The 27,256-nt window shown below is 42.6% G+C and overlaps 2 protein-coding genes across 4 annotated transcripts in view; both read right to left on the bottom strand.

Annotated features, from left to right (window-relative positions):
- The window catches only part of LOC125884280 (zinc finger protein 345-like), a 39,472-nt gene that overhangs the window by 4,544 nt on the left and 7,672 nt on the right, over positions 1 to 27,256 (bottom strand). Inside the window, exons 2-3 of the mRNA XM_049569178.1 lie at positions 24,559 to 25,500; positions 18,006 to 18,013 (exon numbers count right to left, since the gene is read on the bottom strand). Of these exons, the coding sequence (XP_049425135.1) occupies positions 18,006 to 18,013; positions 24,559 to 25,500 (950 nt within the window). The remainder of the gene's footprint in view (positions 1 to 18,005; positions 18,014 to 24,558; positions 25,501 to 27,256) is intronic.
- LOC125883738 (serrate RNA effector molecule homolog) lies at positions 3,046 to 27,241 on the bottom strand. 3 transcript variants are annotated; one of them, XM_049568244.1, is made up of 21 exons: positions 27,178 to 27,241; positions 10,107 to 10,229; positions 9,903 to 10,013; positions 9,680 to 9,823; positions 9,461 to 9,521; positions 9,051 to 9,348; positions 8,642 to 8,886; positions 8,431 to 8,547; positions 8,220 to 8,352; positions 7,963 to 8,102; positions 7,809 to 7,870; positions 6,393 to 6,471; positions 6,115 to 6,279; positions 5,816 to 5,989; positions 5,553 to 5,706; positions 4,390 to 4,502; positions 4,215 to 4,295; positions 3,972 to 4,122; positions 3,704 to 3,805; positions 3,447 to 3,567; positions 3,046 to 3,339 (listed from the first exon to the last, which is right to left on the bottom strand). In XM_049568244.1, the coding sequence occupies exons 2-21, from the start codon at positions 10,223 to 10,225 to the stop codon at positions 3,264 to 3,266; spliced, it is 2,646 nt and encodes an 881-aa protein (XP_049424201.1). In that variant the 5' UTR covers positions 10,226 to 10,229; positions 27,178 to 27,241; the 3' UTR covers positions 3,046 to 3,263. The 3 variants fall into 3 exon arrangements, with proteins under 3 accessions (XP_049424201.1, XP_049424203.1, XP_049424202.1); XM_049568246.1 differs by having other exon boundaries at positions 5,816 to 5,986; XM_049568245.1 differs by lacking the exon at positions 27,178 to 27,241 and adding an exon at positions 11,904 to 12,013.

The following is a 27,256-nucleotide window of genomic DNA, read 5'->3' as shown; positions in this document are numbered from 1 at the left end:
AGCCTTCACATATCCAGTGAATCCCAATGGGACTGTTTGTTATTTAATTACTGAGAAATGGGGGAGGCACTTTAAATAATTTCTAAGCACTGAGGAGGGACTCATGCTTTTTGATTTGGCTCAGGGGAGGGGCAGACATTGATCACAGCCAGAAACACTGAAAACTTAAACTATCATTGGATTTACACATTTCTGATGGACCTTGAACTCATCATGTGCTATGAACACTTTCATCATGAAACAAATCTGAGCTTAAAATAGTTACATTTCATTAAAATGTCTTTATTCTACGTCTCGTTTAAATTAAAAACATTAAATCCTTCTCTCCTGTGTGTATGACGACATGACAAACACTTTTTTTTTCAACAACAGGATTTCATTTTAAAGTTTAATTACCGAAGGGTACGTTTATGTAATCTAATAATGGCTGCCGTGCCAAGTTATACTGATATTATTCTGGCTGCTGCTGCCACTCTTTTACACTATGGTTTATTTGGAAACACAAAGCTTGTGTGAAGAAAAAAAAAACATTTACGGTTCATTTCTATAGTTTATTTTTGCATTTAAAGACAACACAGCTGTAAATCTAGAGGAGAGATAGGAGAGAGATGGGGGGGGGGGGGGGGGGGTGACATGCAGCAAAAGGCCACAGATTGGACTCAAACCCTGGCATCCACAAATGCCACAGAGTATAAGGTGCAGATTCTACCAGGTGAGCTAAACATCGCCCCTAAACTGTTCATGGAGGAAAGATATGAGCTGATTGTTTTGGTGATAACTCTCTCGCTGCTTTTTGCTGTTGTTGTGGCTCCAATAACTACATTTGGTGTAATTTGGTTGATTCAAGGCTCCTGCAGCTAAAGGAAGGTTAGACTTAAGACTTATTTAATGCCACTTCAGATTGTTTTTTTAAGACCAAATTTACAATATTCAAAATTGGGGAAAACAAAAACATGAACATCTGTTACTGAGGGTTACAGGCAGTTTTATCTAAATGTCTTGTCGTCACATAAAACATGGCTTTTTTTTTTTGGAAATACCTACTGTTTGATTGTTTTGTTTGTTTTGCACTCTGCATGTGGGATTTCACAAATACAAAAAAAGATTTGTGAACCCAGAATGAAACAGATAAAAAACAAATTCCACATTGAAACAAAACAGTGAATACATTTACATTTTGACACAGATGGCTGTAAATGGAACTTTAAATTTTTATGATTAATATATTAAAAAAAAATTGTAAATATAAATATTTTCTACTTCCTCTCACCCCTTTTGAACATGAACAATATTATTTGAGTAGATAGTTGGTTGCTTATAAGTGTTTATATTTCATCATGTTCAATAAAAAATTTACCATTGAATGAAAACCAATTGTGAATATCTTAAGATATTTGTGAATCCATTTTTTATTTGTAAATCTCAATTCTACACTTGCAGATTTGCAGTTTATGCACACCGAGTCCTTTTTTATTTTTACATTTAGATTTTGTTTGAGTATTTGAAGATGTTTTATATTTGAAAAAAAACTTTTATGAATTTACAAAAATGTTTAATTTAAATCTGACACATTTTTACATACAGATTGTCAAAATAATATTAAAATAAATAAATAATTGAGACAAATCTTCCTCAATACATCTTGAACACAAGACTTTAACTTGTAACAGAGTATTTCTACACTGTGGTACGTTACACCGAACACATCATTATTAAATACACTGTTATGTTGTTAGCAGCTAATGGCTAAGCTAAGCTAGCTGCTAACCTCTCGTGTCGTCTTTCAAACGGCTCAGTCAATCCGGAACTTTGACGGTATGAACCCGGACAGCTTCATGAACACAAGAATCAGCAGGTTAAAACGAAATGATCACCTTCTGTCTCCTATTTAGTTTCTCTCCGACAGCTGTCCGCCATGTTCGGCCACAGTCACGTGACCGACGAACTGAGCCGAACAATTTCGCTTCTCCAAAAAAATACTCCACAAGTAAAAGTGCAAATGTGTGTACGTGTGTCATTGAACTCCTTTATATTCTGTTGAGTAGTTTAATTTACAGACACGCATCAGCTTCTATTAAATCTTTTTTTGTAAACTGTATTTTCCTTGTTTGACCAGACTCATCCCTGAAATCACCGTCACCAGACGCCATTTAAATAAACAGATCATTTTATCCTTTAAAAACTCACTTCAGTCAAAGTCAACAGAGACAAATGAAACTAACAAAAGCTGTCTCAGTTTGTCTTCCCACTGTTCCAACAACCACTGACTCTGATTTGGTTGAAATAAACTTTTAACTCACCCAGTTAGATGTGAAAATATTCTGTCTCTGTTCAAACTAAAATGACTCATAATTCATATGGAGTCTGGTGGGTGTGACATGAAAGGCTCCTTGTTATTACAGAATGTTTTTCATGTTATAATAAACTTTTCATTGATGCTAAAACTTCTAGATTATTAGATGTTAATAATTAGTCCATATATTAAAACAGACAAATGTCAGTAGTCAGTCTTCCGACCAAGTTAAATTTAAGCTTAATTTCCACAAAACCTTCAAAATAAAACATAAATTAATGTCGCTCCTATCGTGTTGAGTTCACTGGTTGATGGAGATAAACAGCTGTTTGTTAACAGGAAGTAAAAGTACACAAATATTGGGACCAAAGTATATTAAGTATTTAAAATAACAGTACTCTTTATGCAGGAAAATGTACTTTTATTTTAGTAGAAATCTGACTGCAGGACTTTTACTTGTAACAAAGTAAATCTATACTGTGGTAAGAGAACTTCCTCCACCTGGAGAATTAACTCTATCCGCTGTTTGTCTCCATCAGGCAGTGAACTCATCGCTCACACAGCAGGAGAAGCAACAGTCAGCTTTTATTTTGAAGGTTCTGTGGAAGCTTGACTCTAAAAAAAAATAAAAATAAAAGATTTAATAAAAACTAAATATAGTTGAAAGGAAAAATATTTAAGCTTCTATTAAAACCTGACGATTATTATCACAGCAAATGTGAGCATGCGTGGTAACCATAGCAACACAGAAGTCGTCATCAGTCTTGTATCTTTATTGGAAAGTGGAAACAGATGATTTTCACTAATGATGACAGTAACGTTGGTCCTGCTGACTGATACACACACACACGCACACACACCTATCTAACAAAACAAAACAATGGAGGAACGATGAAAAGAATCATGGGAAATGTAGGAATAAAAAAGGTATTTAAAAAAAAAAACATCCCGCGGTTTCACTTTGTCGTGTTTAAAAGAAGTCCAGGTCGTCGGGAGCGTCCAGGTCTCTGTACTCGATGATCGACCGGGGGTCCCCGCGCACGCCCCTGCACACGCACGCACACATACACACACACACACACACAGTTACACACAGTCAATATATAATCAACATGTTAGTGTGTGTTATTATCATCACTCGTCTTGTCTCTACCTGTTGTTTCGTTGTTTTCCAGGAAACCCTCCCCCCCCTCCTCCTCCTAAATGACCTCTGAAGTTGTCATAGTTACCACGCCCCGCCCCAAACTGGTTGGGGAGGTAGGGAGGTCCGCCACCTGCAACACACACACGAACACACACACTTGAAAGCACTGCCACACGACACAACTTTCCCCAAACTTTTAGTGATTTTTACTAATTACATGACTTTTCCAGGTTTTCCATGACCGTGTGTGTGTGTGTGTATGGTACCAGGGAAGCCGGGCATGGGAGGTCTGACTCCAGGAGGATATCCCAGAAGGCTTTGCTGCTGTGGTGACTGACCAGGAAATCCAGGCATACCAGGGGGCGTGGCTAAAAGAGACAGAAAGATGATGTCAGACCTGCCGTCTCTGCTCCTGTGTCGGTTTCTGGTCTCCTACATTTCCCAGAATGCCTCTCACCAGCTCACAGAGCACATGAGAGCTGAGACAGTCAAAGAGCTCCTGCTGAAGTTACTCTGAATGTGCGTGTGTGTCACCTTGTGCCGGCTGTGGGAGGGGCTTGTTCTCAGGTACAGCAGGTCTCTTGGCGTCCAGCAGGAAGTTGTTGAAGAACACGACTTCCTGTCTGACGGCGGACACTTTGTCGCCGTGTTTGTTAAGGATGTGTTTACGCACAAACTCTGGAGCCTGAACGATAACAACGACAACGAGCGTTACCACGGTAACCTCACGGTCAGGCTGAACACACACACTGTACACACACAGGAAGTTGGACTCACCTTGAACTTTTTCCCGCTCAGAGGACAGAGCCACTTGTCTTTACTGAGCTCCTGAGTGTTGGCTGTCAGGAACTTCTCCACCTGGACACACACACACACACACACACACACACACACACGTTACAAATTGTCGTGTAAAAGAAAAACAGACAGGTAAGCAGACAGACAGTTGTACCTCTTGTTCTGGATCTTTCTTTCCCAGCCTGGCAGCGTCTTCTTCACTCAGACTCTCTGAAGGCGACAGCAGAGGAGCCAGACGCTCTTCACACATCCTCTGATGTTCACTCACTGTCCAATCACAGCACAGAAACACACTGACATCATCATCACCGCCCACACAGCACAGAGACAGGAGAACCTCACTGTGGTGGTCTCACTGTGAGCCAGTTCATCAGTGGAACACTTTTAATGTGAAGTCGAGGTCTGTGCCTTCATCAATGGAGCTCTGATACTACGATTCACCATGGCAACAGTAGAAAACAAGCTAACCAAGCTAATGGAGCTAACAGCTAACCAAGCTAATAGAGCTCACGACTAACCAAGCTAATAGAGCTCACGACTAACCAAGGCTATTCAAGAGAAGGCCGAGACACGGGGTCAAACATGGGGGGATTGTACATGCGCAATGTAACCTGAGCTGCGATTCTGGAGAGTGACAGTGAATAAGTGCCGACCAGATGTTACTGCACATGTGCAATCCCTCCATGTTTGACCCCATGTCTCAGCCTTGTCTTGAATAGCCTTGCGACTATCCAAGCTAATAGAGCTCACGACTAACCGAGCTAATAGAGCTAACAGCTAACCAAGCTAATAGAGCTCACCTCTAACCGAGCTAATAGAGCTACAGCAAACCAAGCTAATAGAGCTAACAGCTAACCAAGGTAATAGAGCTCACGACTAACCGAGCTAATAGAGCTAACAGCTAACCAAGGTAATAGAGCTCACGACTAACCGAGCTAATAGAGCTAACAGCTAACCAAGGTAACAGAGCTCACGACTAACCAAGCTAATAGAGCTAACAGCTAACCAAGCTAATAGAGCTCACGACTAACCAAGCTAATAGAGCTAACAGCTAACCAAGCTAATAGAGCTAACAGCTAACCAAGCTAAAAGAGCTAACAGCTAACCAAGCTAAAGGAGCTAACAGCTCTATAAGCTCTTTGATTGACGCGTTTCTTAATATGTGAAACTGCCTGTTATGATGGTTGTCATGGTTGCTGTCCAGCGTATAGTTCAAGACACTAAAATAAACAAGTTAAAAAAAAATATACATTGACATATTCAGAGACGTGTTATCACTGGGTGTGTGCGCCTGGGTGTGTGCGTCTGTGTGTGTACCCTCAGCTGCAGTGATCTTGGCGACAGGCAGGGGTCCTCGTACGTGGATCAGCCCGCAGCGATGAGGCATCTCGTCCTCTGCAGGATATTCACAGAAGTTATAATAGTCCACAGAGTGAACCAGACGCAGGTAGAGCAGCAGCCTGTCCAGCACCTGCACACACACACACACACACACACACACACGCACACAAAAACATTAACACACATTAACACACACACTGTCACTGTAGCTGAGACCAAACAGACGGAGCTCCTCCCACCTTCAGGAGCTTGTCGTCCGTCTCCACGGTAACCTCAGAAGAAGAGGCAGGGTCTTTGCCCTCTGCGTCATCGCCATTGCCCCCCGCTGCGCCTATCAGCTCCTCCTCCTCTGCGCTCACCTCCTCTATCAGGTAATCTGTGATGTTCTTCAGGACCGGGTTGGTCTCCATCTGCTTCCATACACGACAGATAAAAGCAGTAGTATCCATAAACTCCTAAAGATACCCTCATGGTTACTAATATTTACCACATAGTGGCTGCTTCCAAAGCTCAGAAACATGTTGTGACGAGATCGTACCTGTCCAGCCCACAGCTCCCCCCTCTGGTCCAGACTGTGGACGAGTCGGGCAGACAGGCGGATGTCGTTCCTCACCACCGGTTTGTGGTGCGTCAGGCCGTTAACGGTGCGAACGCGTCGACACAGATCTCTGTTGACCACCGGAGAGAGCTCGCAGTCTCTGAGCTGAGAGAGGCGACAGAGTACAAGAAGTGCACTTTATACTTCAACTCCACATCATCTGAGAGGGAAACACTGCACTGTTACTTTACTGTGTGTGTGTGTGTGTGTGTGTTTACCCTGATGTTCTGCAGGTTCCAGCACGTCTCCTTTATGTTCACACTGCGGTCAAACGTCACCCAGCACCGCCTGAAGAACCTGAAATACACACACAGACACAGAAATATCACGTCCACCATCTTAGTTTAGTGTCTTAACATGCAAACATGGCCACAATGACAATGCTAACATTTTGATGTTTAGCAGATACAATGTTTGCCATCTTAGCTGAGCATGCTACGTGCCCAATACGAAAATGCTAGCATGTTGACATTTAGCAAATATAATCTCCTCCATCTTACAGTAGTTTAGCATAATAGCATGCTAACATAGCCACAAGACAATGCGAACATGTTGACGTTTAGTACATATGTTCCCAATCTTACAGTAGTTTAGCATGTTAACATGCTAACATGGCCACAATGACAATGCTAACATTTTGATGTTTAGCAGATACAAAGTTTACCATCTTAGCTGAGCATGTTAGCATGCTACGTGCCCAATATGAAAATGCTAGCATGTTGACATTTAGCAAATATAACCTCCTCCATCTAACAGCAGTTTAGTGTGTTAATATGCTAACATGTTGAGATTTAGCAGATACACATCCCCCTATCCCCTCAACTCTGCATCTTAGGAGACATATCATCTGTACAATTACATAATCACATTAAAACTACACTGTTCACAACCCTAGTTGTCGCCAAGAAAACAATCCTCCTAAAGTGGAAAACGAGAAATCAACTGAACATCACACACTGGAAGAATCTGTTAATAGATCAAATCACAATAGAAAAAATGTCTGCATCAGTTAATCACAGCATACGCCGTTTCAACAAAACTTGGTCCACATTTATTCAAAAATCCACCTCTACAAATGCCTGATCTCAATTCCACAGAATCAACACACCTCGTTTTTTTGTTTTGTTTTCTTCCCTTTTTATTTCTCTCTCTCTTTTCTCTTATTTATTCTATTATTATTATTTATTTATTCTTTCTTTGCTACTGTTGTTATTAATATCATCATCACTGAAATATCCACACATAAAAGCACTTATAAATACAGATTACACACATACTTACACACACACACACACACACATCTCGTCATCTGTCTGTCTGTTTGTCTATCTATCTGTCTGTTTTGTCTGTCTGTCAGTATATATGTAAGACCACACAATAACTCTCCTCCTACTTGTTTACCATCAAAGATCAATGTTAACAACACAAGATGTATTACTATGCAAATATTTACTTTCTGTTTGATTATTTACCTTGCTTCTTCCTTATGTTGTTTAATTTTCTTATTTTAGTTCTGTAAATAAAAATAAAGTTGTCCTCCAAAAGGGGGGGTGTTTCCCATCTTAGTTTAGCGTGCTAGCATGCTAACATTAGCGAACTGGCAGTAAACACAAGCAACCCTTCTTAGTTCTTACCTCCTCTCGGGCTGAGGGTCTGACAGTGCCACTCGCAGGAAGCCCAGGTACCTGCGACACAACTAGAAAACACCAAACATGTTGGTACAGGTGCACAGGTGTGTGTGTGTGTGTGTGTGTGTGTGTGTGTGTGTGTGTGTGTGTGTGCCCTCACAGCAGTGATCTCCTCCTTGGAAACCTCTGGCGGGATGCTGCGGATGAACAACGAAGTGGTGAGGTGGAGGGGGCGGGGCTTTGCTGGAGCCTCCTTCTCTCTCTCCTTCCCTCTCTCCTTCCCTCGTTCTTTACGACGCTCTGACACACACACACACACACACACAGACACACACACACACACACACTTTAGAAACTTTTGTCCATACAACAAATTTATCAGTAAATATTAAGATAAATACATAAAGTTGTTCATACCATCCTCGCCATCCTCCTCCTCTTCCTCCTTCTCCTCCTCTTCCTCCTTCTCTCCGTCAGAGTGGGAGGAGTCAGAGTCGGAGGCACTGCCCTCGCCACTGTCTGCAGACACGCTGCGTTTCCTCTTCCTGCCCTGAGAGGAAGGGGCGGGGTTATAACCAATAACGTCGTCTGCTCAGCAGCATCGGCGCTAATGATAACACAAACTCACTTTCTTGGTCGTCTTCTCTTCTTCCTCCTCTTCATCTTTCTTCTCCTCTTCCTCCTCCTCCTCCTCTTCTTCGTCTTTCTCCTTCTCTCCGTTCTGCTTGGCTTCTTCTTCACAGTCCTGAGAGAAAACAGAGCATTTCATAAATAAAAATCAGGCTTATTAATTGATCTCATGGCATCACAGACCGCAGGATGTTATTGATCCTTCTCACCTTATCAGAGTCTTTTATCTCGCCCGTCTCTCCACCAGCCGTCTCCTCGGTCCGACTCCCCGTCAACTCTGACCCGGTCTGACCGCTGACGTTTCCTGCGCTGGGATCTTCCTGACTCTTCTCACCTCCTCCGCCTGCTGCTCCTCCACTGCTGCAGCTCGCCTCCCCACCCGCCACTGCAGCAGCAGTCGGAACCTCCAGAACCTGGAGGTCAAAGTCTGTGCCTCCTTCCATCTTTATTACCGCTGCAGAGAAAGACAGGAGAGGGGGTGAGACACCATAGGAGAGTCTGACTTCATTACCCAGAAACCACTGCAAAGTGACAGCCATGAACAAGATGCAAACATAAACAGAATGTCCAAGTCCCAAACACAGTTTGTATCCTGTCTCTCTGCCTGTCTGTCTCTACCTGCGTCCAGCAGTTTGATGATGGCGGGGGCATGGTCCATGTCCAGCGACACATTATCCAGCCAGTTGTTGTCCAGCAGGAAGAGGAAGACGCCCAGGCGGGTTTTGAGGGCAGCCAGAGACTCAGCCTTCCTTGCTGCGATGTCATCAGGGTGGTACTTGGAGCGAAACCACTCTTGGTCTTTGTGTTGGAGGAAGAAGTCCTGCAGCTGCTGCCGTCTGAAGTCCACTTTGTACTGATTGTAGCGTTTCACGGACTCTGTCTCATCAACACTGTCCTCCATGTTCAACAGGAACTCCTGCACAAATATTATCGAAGAGAAACCGCAGAGTCAGTAAATGTTAAACAGCATTCATAACGCCACGCTGCTACATGTCTGTCTTTGTGTTCTCTCAAGATGTCTGACTCACCTTAAAGCTCCTCATGGTGGGAGGACCAGGAGGAGGGAGGTCTGGATCCACCATCCCTAACCTGAGAAACACATTTTATTGAATCATTTTAAAAAAGTAAAAATGGAAAGGCAGCATAAAGACGAGACATTATAGTGTGATCTCTGTGTAGAAACAGCCCGTAATATCCTGCTACACTATGGGATGTCTAACCACTCGGACGCCTGATAAGGAGCTCACCTGCCCTGCAGCGGGTGACCTCCATGGTGCGGGTGAAGGTGGGGGAGGTCGGGATGCCAGCCCTGAGGCCCCGCCCCTGGAAAGGGAGCACCGCCTCCTCCATACGGCATGTCGTAGCGGTACGGCTCCCCCCGGTGGTCGTCCCTGGAAAATTCAAACATTATTGTAAACAGAACGCGCATGTGACGTGTTAGTCAGTGAAATACACATCACATGCACTCACCAGTCTCTCCGCATGCGTTTGTGCTGAGGGCTGATGTGTCGGGGTGGAGAAAACCTCTCTCTGCGGCCACGATCGTAATCCCTCCTTCGCTCTCTGCCGCGGTCCCAGTCCCTGAACACACACACACACACATACATGTTTACATAACATGTATCACAAGTGTGTCAGGATTAGATGTGTCTGTGCGCTGAGGTGCGTTTGTACCTGTCGGGCCAGTCGTCCCTCCTCCTCTCCTCTCTTTCTCTGGACCGCTCCATGTCGCTCCTCTCTCTCCTGAACTTGTCTCGCCTCCTCCTGTCGAACTCGTCATCGCTGTCTCCCATTGGACTAAAAAAAGACAGATGTTGATTAATCTGTGGATTAGTTTAATGAGTCGACCAGCTGTTTGTTCTGTAAAGTTTTAAAACAAAGTTTCCCAAAAAGACATCTTTAAATGTCCCGTTTTGTCCAAAGAGATTCAGTTCACTGTTACAAAGAAGGAAAGAAACCAGGTAATATTCACACGTATGAAGCCGCATTCAGAGAAATTGAAATTATTCTTCGTACTTTAATCAGTTCATTATTAAACTGGTTGGTGATTAATGTTTGCAGCTCTACTCCACAACATCCAAAAATGTTCATAAAATTTAAAAATAAAATAAAATAAAAAATGTGTCTGTCAAACAGAGTTCCCACACATTTTCATGGACAAAATTTCAAAACTTCTCATGACTCTTCAGGGATACACAACATATATTTTTTCACCCCACATGCCCTGCACTTTTTCAAACATATCAGACTCTAGTCAAACATTTCAGTTAGCGGACGCACATGTGGAGGGAGAGCGGGAACATGAGGAGAAAATGCAGAGAAGTACAGGATGGTACACAAAACGCAGTCACATATCAACATGTATTAGAACTACATTACGTCGACAGCGTCAGGAAATAAATCTGCCGCAATGTTTTTACATTACAGAGCTGTAATCATTTTATTACACACAACAGACTTCTGTGACTCTTCCAAAACTTTCAATGATTTCAACTAATTCCATGACTTTCTTCAGGCCTGAAAATGTGACTGTGAAATTCCTTGACTTTTAAACAAGCCTCATCTAAAACCCTCTGGTGTCTGTTTATCAGTGACAACACTGCGCCTGTTGAATTGATAGTAGAACTGCAACGATTCCTCAAACAGCTGATGGTCAGAAACTAACAAACTATTTTTATAATCACCGATTGGCTAATTGATTGATTGGTGCATGAGTTACAGGTTTCATCATGCAGCAGACAAAATATTTCTCTAACCACATCTTTGAGCTTCATCTTTTCCTAAATTAAACAATCTTTGTCAAACACCAAAACAATGTACAAAAAGTCTAAAGTACTCCATTGCAAGTTAAAGTCCTGCATTGAAAAACTATACTTAAGTAAATGTATCCTAATGTAGTTAAAATAAAAGTACTAACAGGACACAATGAAAGTACTTAATGACAAATATATGTCCAGCATTCAAAACCGCATTAAAGTAAAAGTATCAACAAATGGACGAACAGTTCGTCTTTCAGTTTATCACTAACCCTCAACACATCTGGAGATACGTGGTTTTCACTGGACAGGAAGCGAATGAGGACATGTAGTGCAGTGTAATGATGTAGTACTGAGCACAAGTACACAGTTTAACATGTGACGACACACACAAAGAAAGATTAGCTGCTAATTAGCCTGTTAGCTTGTGCTCAGCTCCGTTAGCATGGGCTCATTTCAAACTGGACTTAAAGACAAAGTGACTGTGCTTCACTCAGAGAACACAAACTAACATTACAGTCAGCTAACGCTAACAGCTAGCAACACACCAGCTGGACCAAGCTAACAGCGGCTAATTAGCTGGTTAGCATCGGAGCTAGCCCAGCGTGCTAACGCAGGCGCAGTTCGGCCTATGTTTGCTTCGGCTCGTGTTCGCTTTGATGTTCGCGTCAAAGAAACATTATTAAAGTGTTTGCCTGAGTGTGTGCGGGTTTACCTGGAGTTCTGTTGCCTCAACACTGACAAATATGCTCCTCAGCTAACGTTACAACACACACAACTGTCGCGCCGCCAGCCGAGAGTACAACCAAACAACGAGACTTCCGGTTACCTTTATTTCCGGTCAGGGTTTTCAGTTTAAAATGAAAGAACGTCGCCACCTGGATGTCAGGAGGGAAACAACATTTACAAACAAGGACAACAAAGATAAATAAGGTAATCATATTAAACAACTATACAGATATAAATATATATGAAAAATAATGTAAAAAGTAAAAAGAATGAAGACGGATTATCTTCATTTATTTAAAATCAAAGTAAATAAATTAAAGCAGGGTGAACAGGGTTCCCAAGAATTTTTATGGACAAACTTTCAAAACTTTTCCATAAATGTGTAATATATACAGAACTGTATACTTTACTCCAAATGTTAATTAATGCATAAAAATTAATTAATCCTTTCATTCATCCATTTTCTGTAACCACCTGTCCTGTTGGGGTGGGGTGGGTGGAGCCTATCCCAGCTGACATTGGGTAGGAGGCAGGGTTCACCCTGGACAGGTCACCAGACTATCACAGAGCTGACACATAGAGACAGACAACCATTCACACTCACATTCACACCTACGGACAATTTAGAGTCACCAATTAACCTGCATGTCTTTGGACTGTGGGAGGAAGCTGGAGCACCTGGAGGAAACCCACACTGACACGGGGAGAACATGTCAGAGCACCTGGAGGAAACCCACGCTGACACAGAGAGAACATGTCAGAGCACCTGGAGGAAACCCACACTGACACGGGGAGAACATGTCAGACCAGCTGGAGGAAACCCACGCTGACACAGGGAGAACATGTCGGAGCACCTGGAGGAAACCCATGCTGACACGGAGAGAACATGTCAGAGCACCTGGAGGAAACCCACGCTGACACGGAGAGAACATGTCAGAGCACCTGGAGGAAACCCATGCTGACACAGGGAGAACATGTCAGAGCACCTGGAGGAAACCCATGCTGACACAGGGAGAACATGTCAGAGCACCTGGAGGAAACCCACGCTGACACAGGGAGAACATGTCGGAGCACCTAGAGGAAACCCACGCTGACACAGGGAGAACATGTCAGAGCACCTGGAGGAAACCCACGCTGACACAGGGAGAACATGCCGGAGCACCTGGAGGAAACCCACGCTGACACAGGGAGAACATGTGGGAGCACCTGGAGGAAACCCACACTGACACAGGGAGAACATGTCAGAGCACCTGGAGGAAACCCACGCTGACACAGGGAGAACATGCCGGAGCACCTGGAGGAAACCCACGCTGACACAGGGAGAACATGTCAGAGCACCTGGAGGAAACCCACGCTGACACAGGGAGAACATGTCGGAGCACCTGGAGAAAACCCACGCTGACACGGGGAGAACATGTCAGAGTTAAAGTCACCAGACTCCATTGACAAAAACAGTAATTTTACCTCACTGAACACAGGAGCTGCTGGTCTACTGCTGCCTCCGTCAGTTAGTTAGTTTGTGTTATTGTGTGACTTTGGTAAATCAGAGCGAACCCTTTAAAACACCAAAGTCTCACAATAACACAAACTAACTAACTGACGGAGGCAGCAGTCGACCAGCACCTCCTGTATTCAGTGATGTTAAATCAGTGGGGTTTTTTCAATGGAGTCTGGGTTTAAAGAGGGCGATAAAATGGCTTCATTTTCCCATTAAAAATCAATCTGACGTTAAGGTAAAGCAGTGAAAATGCTCTCAGGATATTGTACAATTAAACTGATATTGATTCTTTTGGGTGGCTAAAACACCTTTTTGTCACTGACCCCTTTACAGCAGTACATTACTCAGCTTCTGTGTTGAACTCCAGCCTGTCTCTCCAAACCGTAAGCGTATCGACTGATATCCACTGTCTGTAATACACTGACTGTGGAGAAGTACTTCATGCAACCCTACTTCAAAACATCTGAACTATCCCTTTGATGCATTTAAGCCTCGGTACAGTATTCCTTCACGAGCCCATTTCAGCTAGACCCTTATTCCTGCTTTGCACAAAAACCCCCCATAAATGCCCAAATTATGTTCATTTTCATACATTTAAAAATGTTTTTTTCTGTCATTCCAAAACCAGAATTGTTTCTTTTGTTTGTATTCGGTTATAATAACTACATGCTGCTAAGGAGACACCCCAGAAGACGAGTCACTCAGGTGGCTCCATCACTGCTCAGAGTAAAAAACAAACAAACAAAAAAACATACTTTATAATGTTAGTTTAAATTAATTAAAATAACATTAAGTGAAACATTTTAAAAAACAAGGAAAGTTCTCAGGCATTTATCCTTTTAGCTGTATCGTATCAAACCAAACTGTAAATTTTGTGTTACACCCCTAACCAAGTTATTTACATCTGTGGAAAAAAAATGAATAAAGCAGTTTCACGTCACATGACCATGTTTCTCTGACGCTGTTTAGCATGTTGGTCACTAACGTAGCACCTGCTACTGTATGCCTGCATCATTGTTCAAAGTCAAAAACAAACACATTTACTGATGTCAGTTTTGATAAAATAAAAATAAAAAAATGTAAAAAAAAAAAAAAAATTGCTACTGTATTGGACCAAACCATGAATTTCATGAACTGTAGAAAGTGTTGTTTTTGCTGTGAACTTGCAGCCTATGTTCAAATGTTATCTGTTAGTAGTTAGCAGAAACTTAAACTGTTACAGTGGCCCATTAAACGTGATGATTTATTCACCGTGAGCTGGAAACAAACCAACAGCTCTCAGGCTTATATATTGATAATACTTGTGACTTGCGCTGGTGCTCCATGGTCGCAAAATGCAACTACACAGTCACGTTCTGGAGCCCTACAGGAGAGAGTGGTTTGGGTGGGTGGGCGACAAATCATGTTTGTGAATTTTTTTTGTTTCTTTTTTCTTTTCTCGTGGCAGTGGCTTAAAAAAAATTGACGCGGTCGTTTATACTTGATGTTTTGATGTTGCATCAACTCTCAGTTAAAACTGTGTTGTATGCCCGACAACTGCATCTGAGTCGAGCCCCTGCTCCTCCTTCTTCAGCTTTCCTTATGGCAGCTGCACACAGATCGAGCAATCACCTCTCCCTGGCCTGCCTTCATGGACAACCAGGTAAGGATAATGTTTTCCCTGAACCTCAGCATTGTTTGTCACTGATGTGAAATGTAACAATGATTAAAACGTCTTAATACAGCCAGTCTAATTTTCTAATTTAGGCAATGACCCACCATTACCTTTAACAATAACTAAGATAGTCTGGAGTAAAACCACACCGTCTCCCTCCAACTCTCTACTGTGAGTGGAGGCAGACAACAAATTGCTTTCTGACTTCCACGTCTTTCTAACCCAAAACTCAGTTTGAAATAGTGTTTATGTCTCTGATAATTAATTTAAACAAAAATCTTTACTTTAGTTTAGTTTAGTTTAGTTTTCAGATGTTGGACTAAGAAAATAGAATATATTCATTTGAAAATATAAATGAAGAGAGAAAAGGAAAGAAAAAAGAAAATGCAAAAGGAAATACAAATCCTATCATGACGCCCTTTTTAGAAAACTGTACAATTTTTTTTTTTTTAATAATTTTTGAGTCCATATGTCTGAAAAAAAGGGGATAGGGAGAAGCACTAAGCTTGTCGTGCCCTACCCCTAGTTCCTAGTTGAGCTTAGATGGCAAAGAACATTGGTAATGCATCTATATAGATGCTTGAATATGATATATAACAATATCAAATTCTGCAGTGCAGTGTGGGGCTGCACCGCGTACAGAGCGCAAAGGAGGAGAAGAGAGCTGCTCGAGTCTGTACTCTGTGAGTCTTTAAGAATATCTAAAGATTATTTAGAAGATAATTATAGGAATTAGCACATGACTATTTCAAAAAGAAAGGAGGAGAGGAGAAGAGAGAAGAGGAGAGGAGAGGAGAGGCCCAACTTAAGTGTATAGCGTGTCATGCCCGTCTGCAGCAACAAGTGTCAGACAGCAGTTTGTAGCTTCATGTCACCAGCTTCCACTGGGCATGAACTGTAGCCTGTTGCTGTGTTGCTCATGACAGAGACATCAGACTAGCTCGATGGCACGGTCAATCGCAAGTATGATGCTGACTGTATTGAACTGGGTGGACCTTGAACTAATGACCTGTGACGTGCTGTCAGGGTCCAGTGTCTACTCTGTAAATCACATTTTCTAAACCAATAATATTCAATGAAAAAAACTTTTATTTGTGACATGACTGTTTATTCTTGTGATTTCTACCTTTCATTTGTGCAAGTTTAGACATGATGATAACAAATGTAGTAGTTGTGTATCACTGAGTATGAAAATAATCAGGAGAAAGACAGTAACGTCACGAAGCAGAACTCTTCTGTGACTTTTTACATAGATGTGCCAGAAATGCCCTTTGTCATGTATAACACATATAATCGAGATTCCACACTGGAAATATGCGCAGTTGGATTTGAAGGTCACTACGTCAGAGCTCACTGTAGCTCACATATGTGAACCTCAGTGTTTCTATGGCAGCGGCCACAGACATCTGAACTGAATGATTTTGCAAAATTGGATTTTCAAAGTAAAAGGAGATTATAGCAAGATGGAGGACGACCTCACCTCAGCCTTAACCAAGCTACAGCTACAAAAGGGCCTGAAAAATGATTTGGGTTTTCTAGAAGAATTTTTTGGGGGGAATTTTTGCTGTTATTAGAAAGTCCAGCATGAAATGGGAAGAGAGAGAGGGGATGACATGCAGCATGATGCAGCAGAATTATTCATTGTGACAGGGCTGCCAGCCATCTAACTGTTACGTTATTGGCACTATTTACAGTAATGTGTTTTGGATTTGTGTATTTGAGTAGGTCTGTGTCTGCTGGGATACCTATTGTAAATGCAGGTCATGGTTTTCCCCTACATACTACAGTCTGTCGTGTCCTGTCTGGCAGAGAAACTTGCATATTGGTACCATAGGCTTCTGGCGGTTAGGGTGTTGAGAAGGGAGCGCCAAGGTCAGATTTGGTTGATTGTTCCCTGCGTCGCCGGCGTGCTTGGTCAGGAGCCAGAGGATTGGGACCACTACAGAGACTGTTACCTAGACTAGGATGCATATCATGCCTTGCAGGCCACACAGGCCTGGATGTCTGAATGGACACCAGGGACGTTGTCATCTTCCCATGTTACACAGAGGTGAATCAGTCAATCACAACAGACTGTTGCCCGAAAGTTGGTCAACTGCTGGAGCTTGGAATGTGAGTAAAGCTCAATCAGCTCTCATCCCTCACGGATGGAGCACCACAGGAGTGAGAGTTGCTTTTTCAACCTGGTGATAGATGGAGCAGAGTGCTTTACTTTGCCATCTGCTCTTGGTGGTTCTCAGGTGGAGGTGCGACCTTCCTGCAGTTGCTGCCTTGTATCCAGGTGGCTCTTTCTGCAACCTTTACTGCCATGTGTGTTGTGGGGAGCACCTGGAATGGGCTCCAATGCTTACTTCGCAGGTATTTGACCACAACATAGTCACTGGGTTTGAAGTCAGGAAGAGGTTGGTCAGCTGGGGCAGGAAGTACGTTCTTCACCGGTCTGTGGAGCTGCAACAAAACAGAGGTCTGGCAAGACTGCAACATGTCATTATCACAAGAGTGGGTTTCAGGGAGTGGCCTGTTTGCAGGTCCCATTCCTTAATCATGTGGTCTCCCAAAGAGGATTTCAAAAGGACTGAGATTAGTCCGTGCTCTCTCTCATTCTCGTGTACATTAGGACAATCTGCAGTACCTTTGTTCATGACAGACCTGTTTCTTCACAGCATTTGGCAAGTTTTGCTTTTACTGTGCCATTTTCTCTTTCCACAGCTCGCCCACTTGCTGGGCAGTAGGAGCAGTGTTGTCTTGAGTCTATGCCTAGAAACTGTCCAAGTTGTTTGATAGCATCACTGACAAATAGAGTACCATTGTCACTGCTGATGTTTGTAGGGATTCCCCATCTGGGAACAATGTCAGCCACCAGGGCTTTGTCTCGCTTTGAAGTAGGAAAAACTTCCACCCACTCAGAAAACATGTCAACCATGACGAGGCAATACTTTTTACCCTCACTTTTTTTTTTTTATCAGGTTGTTGGTGTGCTGCCTGGGGCAATGATATTTCTTGGCACACCAACAGCAGAACCTGCTCTCCCTGTGTTAGGATCCTTGGATCCATCGGTATAAACTTGAACATGTGTTTGAAATAATGTTTGTAGCCTGTCTTCTACCAAGATCGCAATGTTTCAAAAATCTTGGTGTATCTGCTTTTTCTCCACTGATGGAGACAGTCAGGGTGGTGTTACTGGCGATGGTACTGTAGAGATGTATCTTTTCTCGCTTAATGTCATGTCCGAGCCACTTTCTCACAGCTCCATGTAAAACAGGTGGGAGAGGAACTTTAGTTGAGGGGTTTTAGACTCCCATCCTTTTATCATCTTCAGAACATTGCATAGGTCAGACCTTTCTTGACCCAGAGAGATGCCGAAACACTCATGCTTTCATTACCAGCCGTTACACTACTGCAAGTCTCTTTTCAGTGGACGACCCAAAAAGTTAGTAAGACAACAACAGCTAGTCCAGAACGCTGCAGCCAGAGTGCTGACTGAAACATGAAAATGGATCACTCACAGGCTCCCTGTATGTTTTAGAATTGATTTAAAAGTTATTTACTTGTTTGTAATTATTTAAATGACCTCGCCCTCCATACATCAAAGATTTTCTATCATTTCATGTTCCAGTCAAATCACTGAGGTCCTCCACTGCTTTAATTTGAAATGTTCCTCATGTGTCCTGTAAAAGTCCTGGAGAGAGCGCATTCTGTTTTTATGACTCTCTGTGGTTTTTTTTGTTTTTTTTTAATAAATTAAAGACGTATCTTTTAATCTGGCTTTTAATGTGGAGTAACATTACAGTCCTGAAGTTTTAACCACTGTTTTTTTTTTTTTTTTTTTTACCTTATTTCTTCTCTGTCTATTTTTTTATTTACTCTCTTTTTATTCTATGGAGTTTTAATCATCTTTTTCGTTCATTTGTTCTGTTTTGGTTGGTTTGGTTTTAAAAAATTTTTGAAAAATTTTGAAAGCACCATGACAAAGTTTCAAAGCTTCTTGCAGCTGAGCCATAAGCAGTACAATCTGATCTAATCAGTGCTGTGTAAATACTTTTAACAGCAGATCTGCTCACTCCCCATTTGGCTCCTGACATCCTACAACTACTTCTTCTTCTTTGGGGTTTTACAGCAGTTGGCATCCCTCAAGTTGCATCACTGCCTCCCTCTGGTTTTATCAGTCCACTGTTACCCTGATCTTCTACAGACCTCTTTTGTCCCACTGTCCTAATACTGCTGCCACTGAGTGACTATCTCCCTCCAAATAATGCTTTTCCCCTCTGATTTTCAATGTTTGATATTTCCACATTTCATCTCAAAACTGCCTCTTTCGTCTCTTTCGTCTACTTTTTAATTTCCCGGAATTCCTGAGTGTGCTGGCACCCACATGAATGTTATGTCTTTCTCTTGATTGGTTAACTTTGAATTTGTAAACAGTATTCCAGACACGAGGTCTGCTTGTTCCTGCTTTAATACTTGACAGTGCTGATACAGAGTCACTACAAATAAGAATTTTACTTGTTGCCAAATCCTCCGCTCACTCTAATGCGAACAGTACTGCAGGTAGCTCCACAGCACTGTGAGTAACCACTGCTGCTTCTGTTAGTGGATCCTTTGACCCATCTGTAAAAGGCTGAATATAATGTCTGTACTTCCTGTCTCTGTAACTGTAATACTCCTGAATTAAATCTGTTTTTTTTTTACGTCTTTGCTTAAAATCCAGTAACCGGCCTGGTCTCAGAGGCCACGACACAGTCAAACAAAACTCCTTCCCTTTACTCCTCTACCAGCAGTCCTCCAAGACCCTCTGAGTTGGATGTCACTGTGCCCCCTCAGACTGATCCAATGATTTGCCATCAGTGGTTTCCCATAGAGCCAGAGTGGCATTTCTCCTGCCTCGACCTGAAGAGCACACACTGGTGAAAACCAAACAACGAGGCTTGCAGTTATCTTTAATTCTGGTCAGGTTTTTTCAGTTTAAAGTAAAAGTCGCCACCTGGAGGTCAGGAGGGAAACAACAGGTACACATACAATCTAACTATATAATGAGGAAAACTCTGTGTGTGTGTCTGTTCCAGGTTTTTCTCCTCACTGACTTGGTCAATCCATGTGAAATTTGGCACAGTGGTAGAGGGTCATGGGAGGATGCCAATGAAGCAATATTACATCAATTGGCCAAAGGGGGGCGCCATAGCAACACATTGAAATGTCAAACTTTGAGTGGGCATATCTCATGCCCTGTATGTCGTAGAGACATGAAACTTTGCACAGAGATGCCTCTCCTCATGAGGAACACATTTGCCTCAAGAACCCATAACTTCCGCTTATATAGATTTTCCACCATTTTGAATATTTTGAAAAACACTTCAAATGGATCTCTTCCTAGGAAGTTTGAGCGATCTGCATGAAACTGGGTGAACATAATCTAGGGAGCAATATCTAAAGTTCCCTCTTGGCAAAAGTTGGAAAACTTCCTAAAACTGAGCTTCTATAAGGCAATGAATATTGCGGAGGGCGTGGCTCATCACATAAAGGTGTAGAACATCTCAAGGGTTTCACCCATCACCACGCAACTTTGTAGGCATATGACCACACATAATCTGAGGGGACCCCTCCATTATTGACCCCATCAAACAAAATGTGGGCGCTAGAGAGCTCATTTCTTATCTAGGCCTAACCGCCATATGGATTTTTACTAAACTTGGTAAATATGTAGAACAGGACGCCTCAAGGTGACTGGAGAAATGTAACTCTAATTGGCAACTGGGTGGCGCTATAACAACAGAAAGATGCTTCAAAATGGCTAAAATGCGACCGATCGCTGTGGCTCCCCCTGTGGACCAATGTTGGTGTTGTTTCTAATGTTTGGTATGACTAAGTCATGGTATGGTATGCTGTACATAATCACGGAAACTGTCAGTGTGTCATTCTGTCAGTCAGTCATTCTGTCTGTCCCACGTTTTTCTACTCACTGACGTGGTCAATCTATGTGAAACTGCACATAGGCATTGAGGACTGGCATAGGTAGAAGGTGACACAGCTACCAATGGCTATAGACTAGTTAATTTAATTACTGTTTTTATATTCAGTGGTGGACTGTAAGTAAGGACATTTAAGAACAAGAACAACATAAAGAAGGTAAACATCAACATTTGACTGTTGTGTACAGATGTAAATAAGTATGAGAAAGAATTAAGATATTTACCACTGAGACGACTTTAAACCTCACCTGCCACATCTGTTCCAGTTGTTCCTTCAGGTACTTCTCAGTCTCTTCCTGATGTGACTCTCAGCTGGAGTCGACACATCTACTACGACTGCTGTCACTCTCTCGTCAGCCATCACCACGTCTGGTCGGTTAGCAGCGTCTTGTCAGTCTGGATCTTGAAGTCTCACACAAGGTGTAAATATAGATAGTGTAGGCAGTGCAGTTGCACTGGGGCCCATGAGGTGGGGGCCCTGTACACAGTCAGTCAGTAAAAGTCTGACAAAATTATATTTTCATTTTACATGAACTATATAAACTATAAATAAACTTTTAAAAAAATCAATTTACTGAAGAATTTCTTTTATTTGGTAGTTTTGTCTTATACAGATTTGCAGTGACAATGACGTCAAGTCTGTATTTGATCATGTGACAATACAACAAAATATACGGCACTATTGCCCAAATATGACTATTTATGTTAACTGCATTAATCATGTGCCACTATTTCAACTCTAAATGCACCCATGCTTGTAGCAAAGATCCTCTATAACAGAAGATGACCCTCTTCAATCTGTGCCAGTGGTATGAAATATATACACTTCTGGTCTCCTTAAGGCCTTCATCACACAGAAAATATTTTAGCAGTTTGTAATAGTTTTTAATGAGTATGAAGCTTTTTGATGGCTGTTTTTGTGTTGCGATGCACCTCATGTTTCTGCGCTCTTCTGTGGTGGTCACAACAAAAAGTTTACAGTTGGTAAACAATGGAGGAGAAACTGGTGGTAGTGGTTGCTGGATACCCAGAGCTATACGGCCTGATGATAGACAGCAGGTTGTCAAACTGCCCCTGAGTCATCCTAAAATCTGCCTGTAAATATCCATGATGGAGGAGAAGCTCCTGGACCAACTGGTGGTACTCCCCATGATCCAGCCTCTTTTTTAGGGTCTCATGTACCCACACAGATCTCTGTTTATCTGCTGACAGCCTCTCACCCTCAACCAGAGCTACAGACAGCACCCTCTGCCTCAACATGGCAGCAGCTACACACTGATTACTGCAGGATACATAAACGTTAGAGTGGGTTCACAGGAAGGTCAGAATAAAAAGGCGCAGCAAGGATTTTTTTTTTCACTAGAAGTAGTAGTGGATTACCAAAAAAAAAACAAAAGAACCCAGTGCTGTGGGCCTCACAGATTGCAACCTGCAAAATGCTTTCTGTGTGAACGGGACACATGTTCATCCCTCCATCTCATTTGGAAGTGTAGTAAACATTATGTGAATGAATGAAATCATATTCACAACAATTCAACACTATATACAGAACAAATTTAATGGTTGGTCCTCGTTTTTATCTGCTCGCTTAATGTCTGAAATCAGTCGAGTGTAAGATCATGTCACTTGTTGCCAGATCTGGTGAGAGTATGATGCTAAAACAGAGACCTCTCTAATCAAAGTTAATTTTCTCCTCATATGTCTGTGTGAAAAAAAAATGCCATTCAAGTGAGTTTAGAAGGGTCGAGGCTTGTGGAAAATTGGTCTAAAATGTATTTAATGTGACGTATTGTGTCTTATTACACGAGCTCACATGGTGCTTTGCTTTCCGTAGCTGCAGTCGACTGTCCTTACACAGCAACCGTAGTCTGTAACCTGGAATGTGACCAATAAACAACGTGGCTGCCAGTTAAGAAGTTGGATATTGTTGTGTAGTTGAGCTGCCGCAGCCACTTCCAGTTTCCTGCTGCCCCAGTAATTTAAAATAAGACGAGGCTAGTCAGTTATTTTCCCGCCATCTGGCCGAAAAAAAGCTGACAGATGCTCACCGACAGCCCAGCTTTTACCGATGGCTGACCATCAGCTTGGTGTGTCAGGACTTTTGGTGAGGCAGTCAACTTACATTTGTGACATCAAGTTTGTACCTTGTTGAGGGGAACGACCTCCCACTGAGCAGCAAGGTGATAAATTTCTTTCAAGTTTTACCACAGTGTGTATTTCAGTTCAGCAGGACTTTCCTCCACACACTGCAGCCTCCGCTCCTTTGATGCCAACCTCCTGACTCCACCACTCAGGACCAAGCACCGGACCTGGGGCGAGAGAGCCTTCTCCATGGTAGGCTGTTACTATCATTATTATTAGTGTTTCATATGCACACAGTAGTGCTAGACGGGAAGTCTTACGCCAGGCTCATGCTACACGACAATTCTGTTTGTTCCGTCACTTTTTCAGAGTAGTTGATTGTGAAATCATAAAATTGCGCCGAGACTTGGCCGACAGACATGACACACCACATGATGGTCCATGACCAATCCCCCCCGGGTGTCTTTCACGGCATGTGTGATGTCATCGGGTTATCCCTGTCCTGTTTTTATTATTTTTACTATTATTTCAGTCACTATGTCTGTTCATGTGTCAGCCGAACTGTTATTGTATTGTAAAAGGTGTCACCAGATGGGCAGAGCTACATTTGAAGTCAGTGAATCCTCCACAGGAAGTTCCTGCAAATGTTTCACAATAAAAGCCTAGTTAGAAAATGAAGGGATTCTCTCAGCTGAAATGATACAGGGCTTTTAATTTGAAACCACTACAGGAAGTGTTGAGTTTGATTAAACTAAAACTAGAATTTTATTCCTTTATATCCTCCATTATGAAGAAAAAACATTCTTTGCTAGCTTGATCCTAATGGCAGTACTCAGCGGGTTGATAAAGTGCCTCTGCTGTTTCCTTTTTACTCTGTGTGCTAACGTCCCTACAGGAAATATCTAAAAGGCTGAAAAGCTTGTTTACGATCTGAGCCGTCACTGTAAGACGCTACTGGCCAGGTCAATTAAAAAATGGAAAAACTGAAAACCTAAACAGTTTCATTTCAATATTCTCTCATAACCCACTGAGTCAAGACTGCAATGATCATTTTTTTATGGCATAATGTTTTAATTATGACAATAATTATGACATGTGACCAATGCCTAACTAACTTCACACTTTACGTATTATTGTGTATTACAGTCTGTGTTAATGAATACAATTTTAATATGCTGCATGTTTGGTTACAAGGTGTGTGATAATATTTTTTTTAAAGCAGCCAAGCCTTCATCATTTGTGCGCACACTTGGTGTGAGGCAGTCCTTCAATCGTTCAGAGTTAAAAAAACGTTCAGGTAAAAATATATTAATGCATGCCAGATTTCTGTGTAAAATTCTACGCAAACTCTGAGCAGAATAAGAATGACTACATGAAAAACATGATTTTTAAAATGCTAAATAAAATCAGGAGTACAATGTAAGACTGTTCAACACGCTGCAGCGTGAATGCGCTGATGGACTTTAAGGTGGCTGCCATGAGAAAAAGCTTTCCCACATTGGTCACAGCAGTATGGTCTCTCTCCAGTGTGGACACGTTGGTGAGCTTTAAGAGAATCTGACCTATTAAACATTTTCCCACATTGGTCACACCAGTATGATTTCTCTCCACTGTGAGTCCGTTGATGAACTTTAAGGTTCCCACTGTGAGCGAAGGTTTTTTCACACTGCTCACAGCTGTATGGTTTCTCTCCACTGTGCACACGTTGGTGCACTTTGAGGCAATTGACCCGAGAGAAGCTTTTCCCACATTGGTCACACTCAAACGGTTTCTCTCCGGAGTGAACATGGCGGTGATTTTCCAGGTTACCCTGCGTGATGAACATTTTCTCACACTGGTCACAGCTGTATGGTTTCTCTCCGGTGTGAATACGCTGATGGACTGTAAGGTTGCCGCTGTGGGAAAAACTTTTGCCACATTGTTCACACCTGTATGGTTTCTCTCCAGAGTGAACACGTTGGTGTTTTTCTAGACTTCTTGGAAAAATGAAAGCTTTCCCACACTGGCCACACTCATAAGGTTTCTCTCCAGTGTGAGAGCGACTGTGGATTTCTAGGTTACTTTTAGTGATGAAAGTTTTCTCACACTGGTCACAGCTGTATGGTTTCTCTCCCGTGTGAATGCGCTGGTGGACTTTAAGGTTGTCACTATGAGAAAAACTTTTCCCACATTGTTCACAGCGGTACGGTTTTTCTCCGGTGTGGACACGTCGGTGGACTCTTAGTTTATCTGACCGAGTGAAAGTTTTCCCACACTGATCACAGCTGTATGGTTTTTCTCCGGTGTGAATTCTTTCGTGAACCTTTAAGTTTCCAGATGATGAGAAGGATTTGTCACAGTGCTGACAGCTGTGATGCTTGACCCCATCTCTTCCTCTCTGTTTCTATAGCAACAGACAGACATACAGAGAAAGAGACAACAGCCTGGTTCATGGTAGGAAGTCCAATAGCATTAAATGTGTAAGAGAAGAAGAAGCCGGTAACAACATGGAGAAATCTACATCCAGAGCCGTGACTTTTTGGACGGACCAAATGTACAGAGCTGTAAAGTTGTCCACCATGGTAGCAGTTAGCTGCTAGCTAACTGTAGCTAACTTGTTTGTCCATTGTTTGGTCTGTGACGTAACAGGTCAACAGGAAAAAGGTCCAATACTAACAAGCTGAAAGGGGGCATATCTCCACCTATCGTAGAGGAGTCGCACATACTTGGCTCACACCTGTGTACATGGAAACTGACACTTGGCCTTGTGAGTCTGTTTTTGCATCTATTGATGTCAGATATTAAATTAATCTGAATAAACAGACCCTAAAAGTTACTTAAAACCCTGTGATTTTAGAGTCTGTGTGTTCATTCATGAAAGCACGCAAGGTGCCATGAAGGAACATCTTTCTAACAAAGAAATCCTAAAGTGTTTCTTCAAGCCCTTTTTATCCATGACGTCATCAACACTCACCTCAACATCGCTGCTATCAGAGGACGAGCCTGCTGCTTGTCTTCTCCGGACCTTGTTGCTCCGGTGCTCCGGGTTCTGCTTGTCCTCCTCCATTCCGCTCCTCTACTGCTCCTCCTGCTCCTCCTCTCTCATGGACTCTGATGTCCTGGTCTCTCTGGATTCTGTCCAGTACAAATCAAAGTACACAGAGATGTTCAGGTGCTCCTGTTTAACTGTGTGTGTGTGTGTGTTATGGCTCTCGCTGTATTTTTTTTTTCAGTGTCACACAAATGAGCACTTCTGTCTCTGTTGTTTCTGACATATCGGTAGCAAAAGGAGCAGAAATGATGTCACCAACATTTAGAGAGACTCTTATGCCGTCCCAGCAGCAGATGGAGACATGATGATATTCATTCATTGTGCTAAATAAGAAGAAGCATGTGGGCTGATTCTGTCAGTTCATTTTAAAGACAATACTGGTCCATACTGATGACGTGCCCGTATTATTGTGCATCTCTAGATTTTGTATCATTTGGGGGATTCATTATTGGACATAATATTCAGTAAGTTCACTCTCGGGCAGTCAGGGACCTGGATGATGGATGGGGGGGTTGACAGTCTCTGACGTAGAGGAGGCAGACTGACTCTGCAGAATATTCTGTGTGTGTTTGTCTCTTACAGTCCAACACAGACTGTCAGCAGCTACACACACACACACACACACACACACACACACACACAGCTCACTGGTCACTGTGTTCCTCTGTCACAAACACTGAGGAGTTCATTCTGTGACGACACACACAAAGACAGATTAGCTGCTAATTAGCCTGTTAGCTTGTGCTCAGCTCCGTTAGCATGGGCTCATTTCAAACTGGACTTAAAGACAAAGTGACTGTGCTTCACTCAGAGAACACAAACTAACATTACAGTCAGCTAACGCTAACAGCTAGCAACACACCAGCTGGACCAAGCTAACAGCGGCTAATTTGCTGGTTAGCATCGGAGCTAGCCCAGCGTGCTAACGCAGGCGCAGTTCGGCCTATGTTCGCTTCGGCTCGTGTTCGCTTTGATGTTCGCGTCAAAGAAACATTATTAAAGTGTTTGCCTGAGTGTGTGCGGGTTTACCTGGAGTTCTGTTGCCTCAACACTGACAAATATGCTCCTCAGCTAACGCTACAACACACACGAGACTTCCGGTTACTTG

Source organism: Epinephelus fuscoguttatus, linkage group LG23, assembly GCF_011397635.1.
Source record: "Epinephelus fuscoguttatus linkage group LG23, E.fuscoguttatus.final_Chr_v1".
In the NCBI taxonomy this organism is placed as follows: domain Eukaryota; kingdom Metazoa; phylum Chordata; class Actinopteri; order Perciformes; family Serranidae; genus Epinephelus; species Epinephelus fuscoguttatus.
This window is presented reverse-complemented; position numbering and strand designations above follow the sequence as displayed.

Bases quoted from the DNA above. Each gene is read 5' to 3' on its own strand.
- LOC125883738 (XM_049568244.1), bottom strand. From the start codon at position 10,225: ATGGGAGACAGCGATGACGAGTTCGACAGGAGGAGGCGAGACAAGTTC. The intron at 8,548-8,641 runs GTGAGAAGGATC...GTTTTCTCTCAG, and splicing joins AGATAAAAGACTCTGATAAG to GACTGTGAAGAAGAAGCCAA. The intron at 4,123-4,214 runs GTGAGTCCAACT...GTTATCGTTCAG, and splicing joins TGAGCGGGAAAAAGTTCAAG to GCTCCAGAGTTTGTGCGTAA.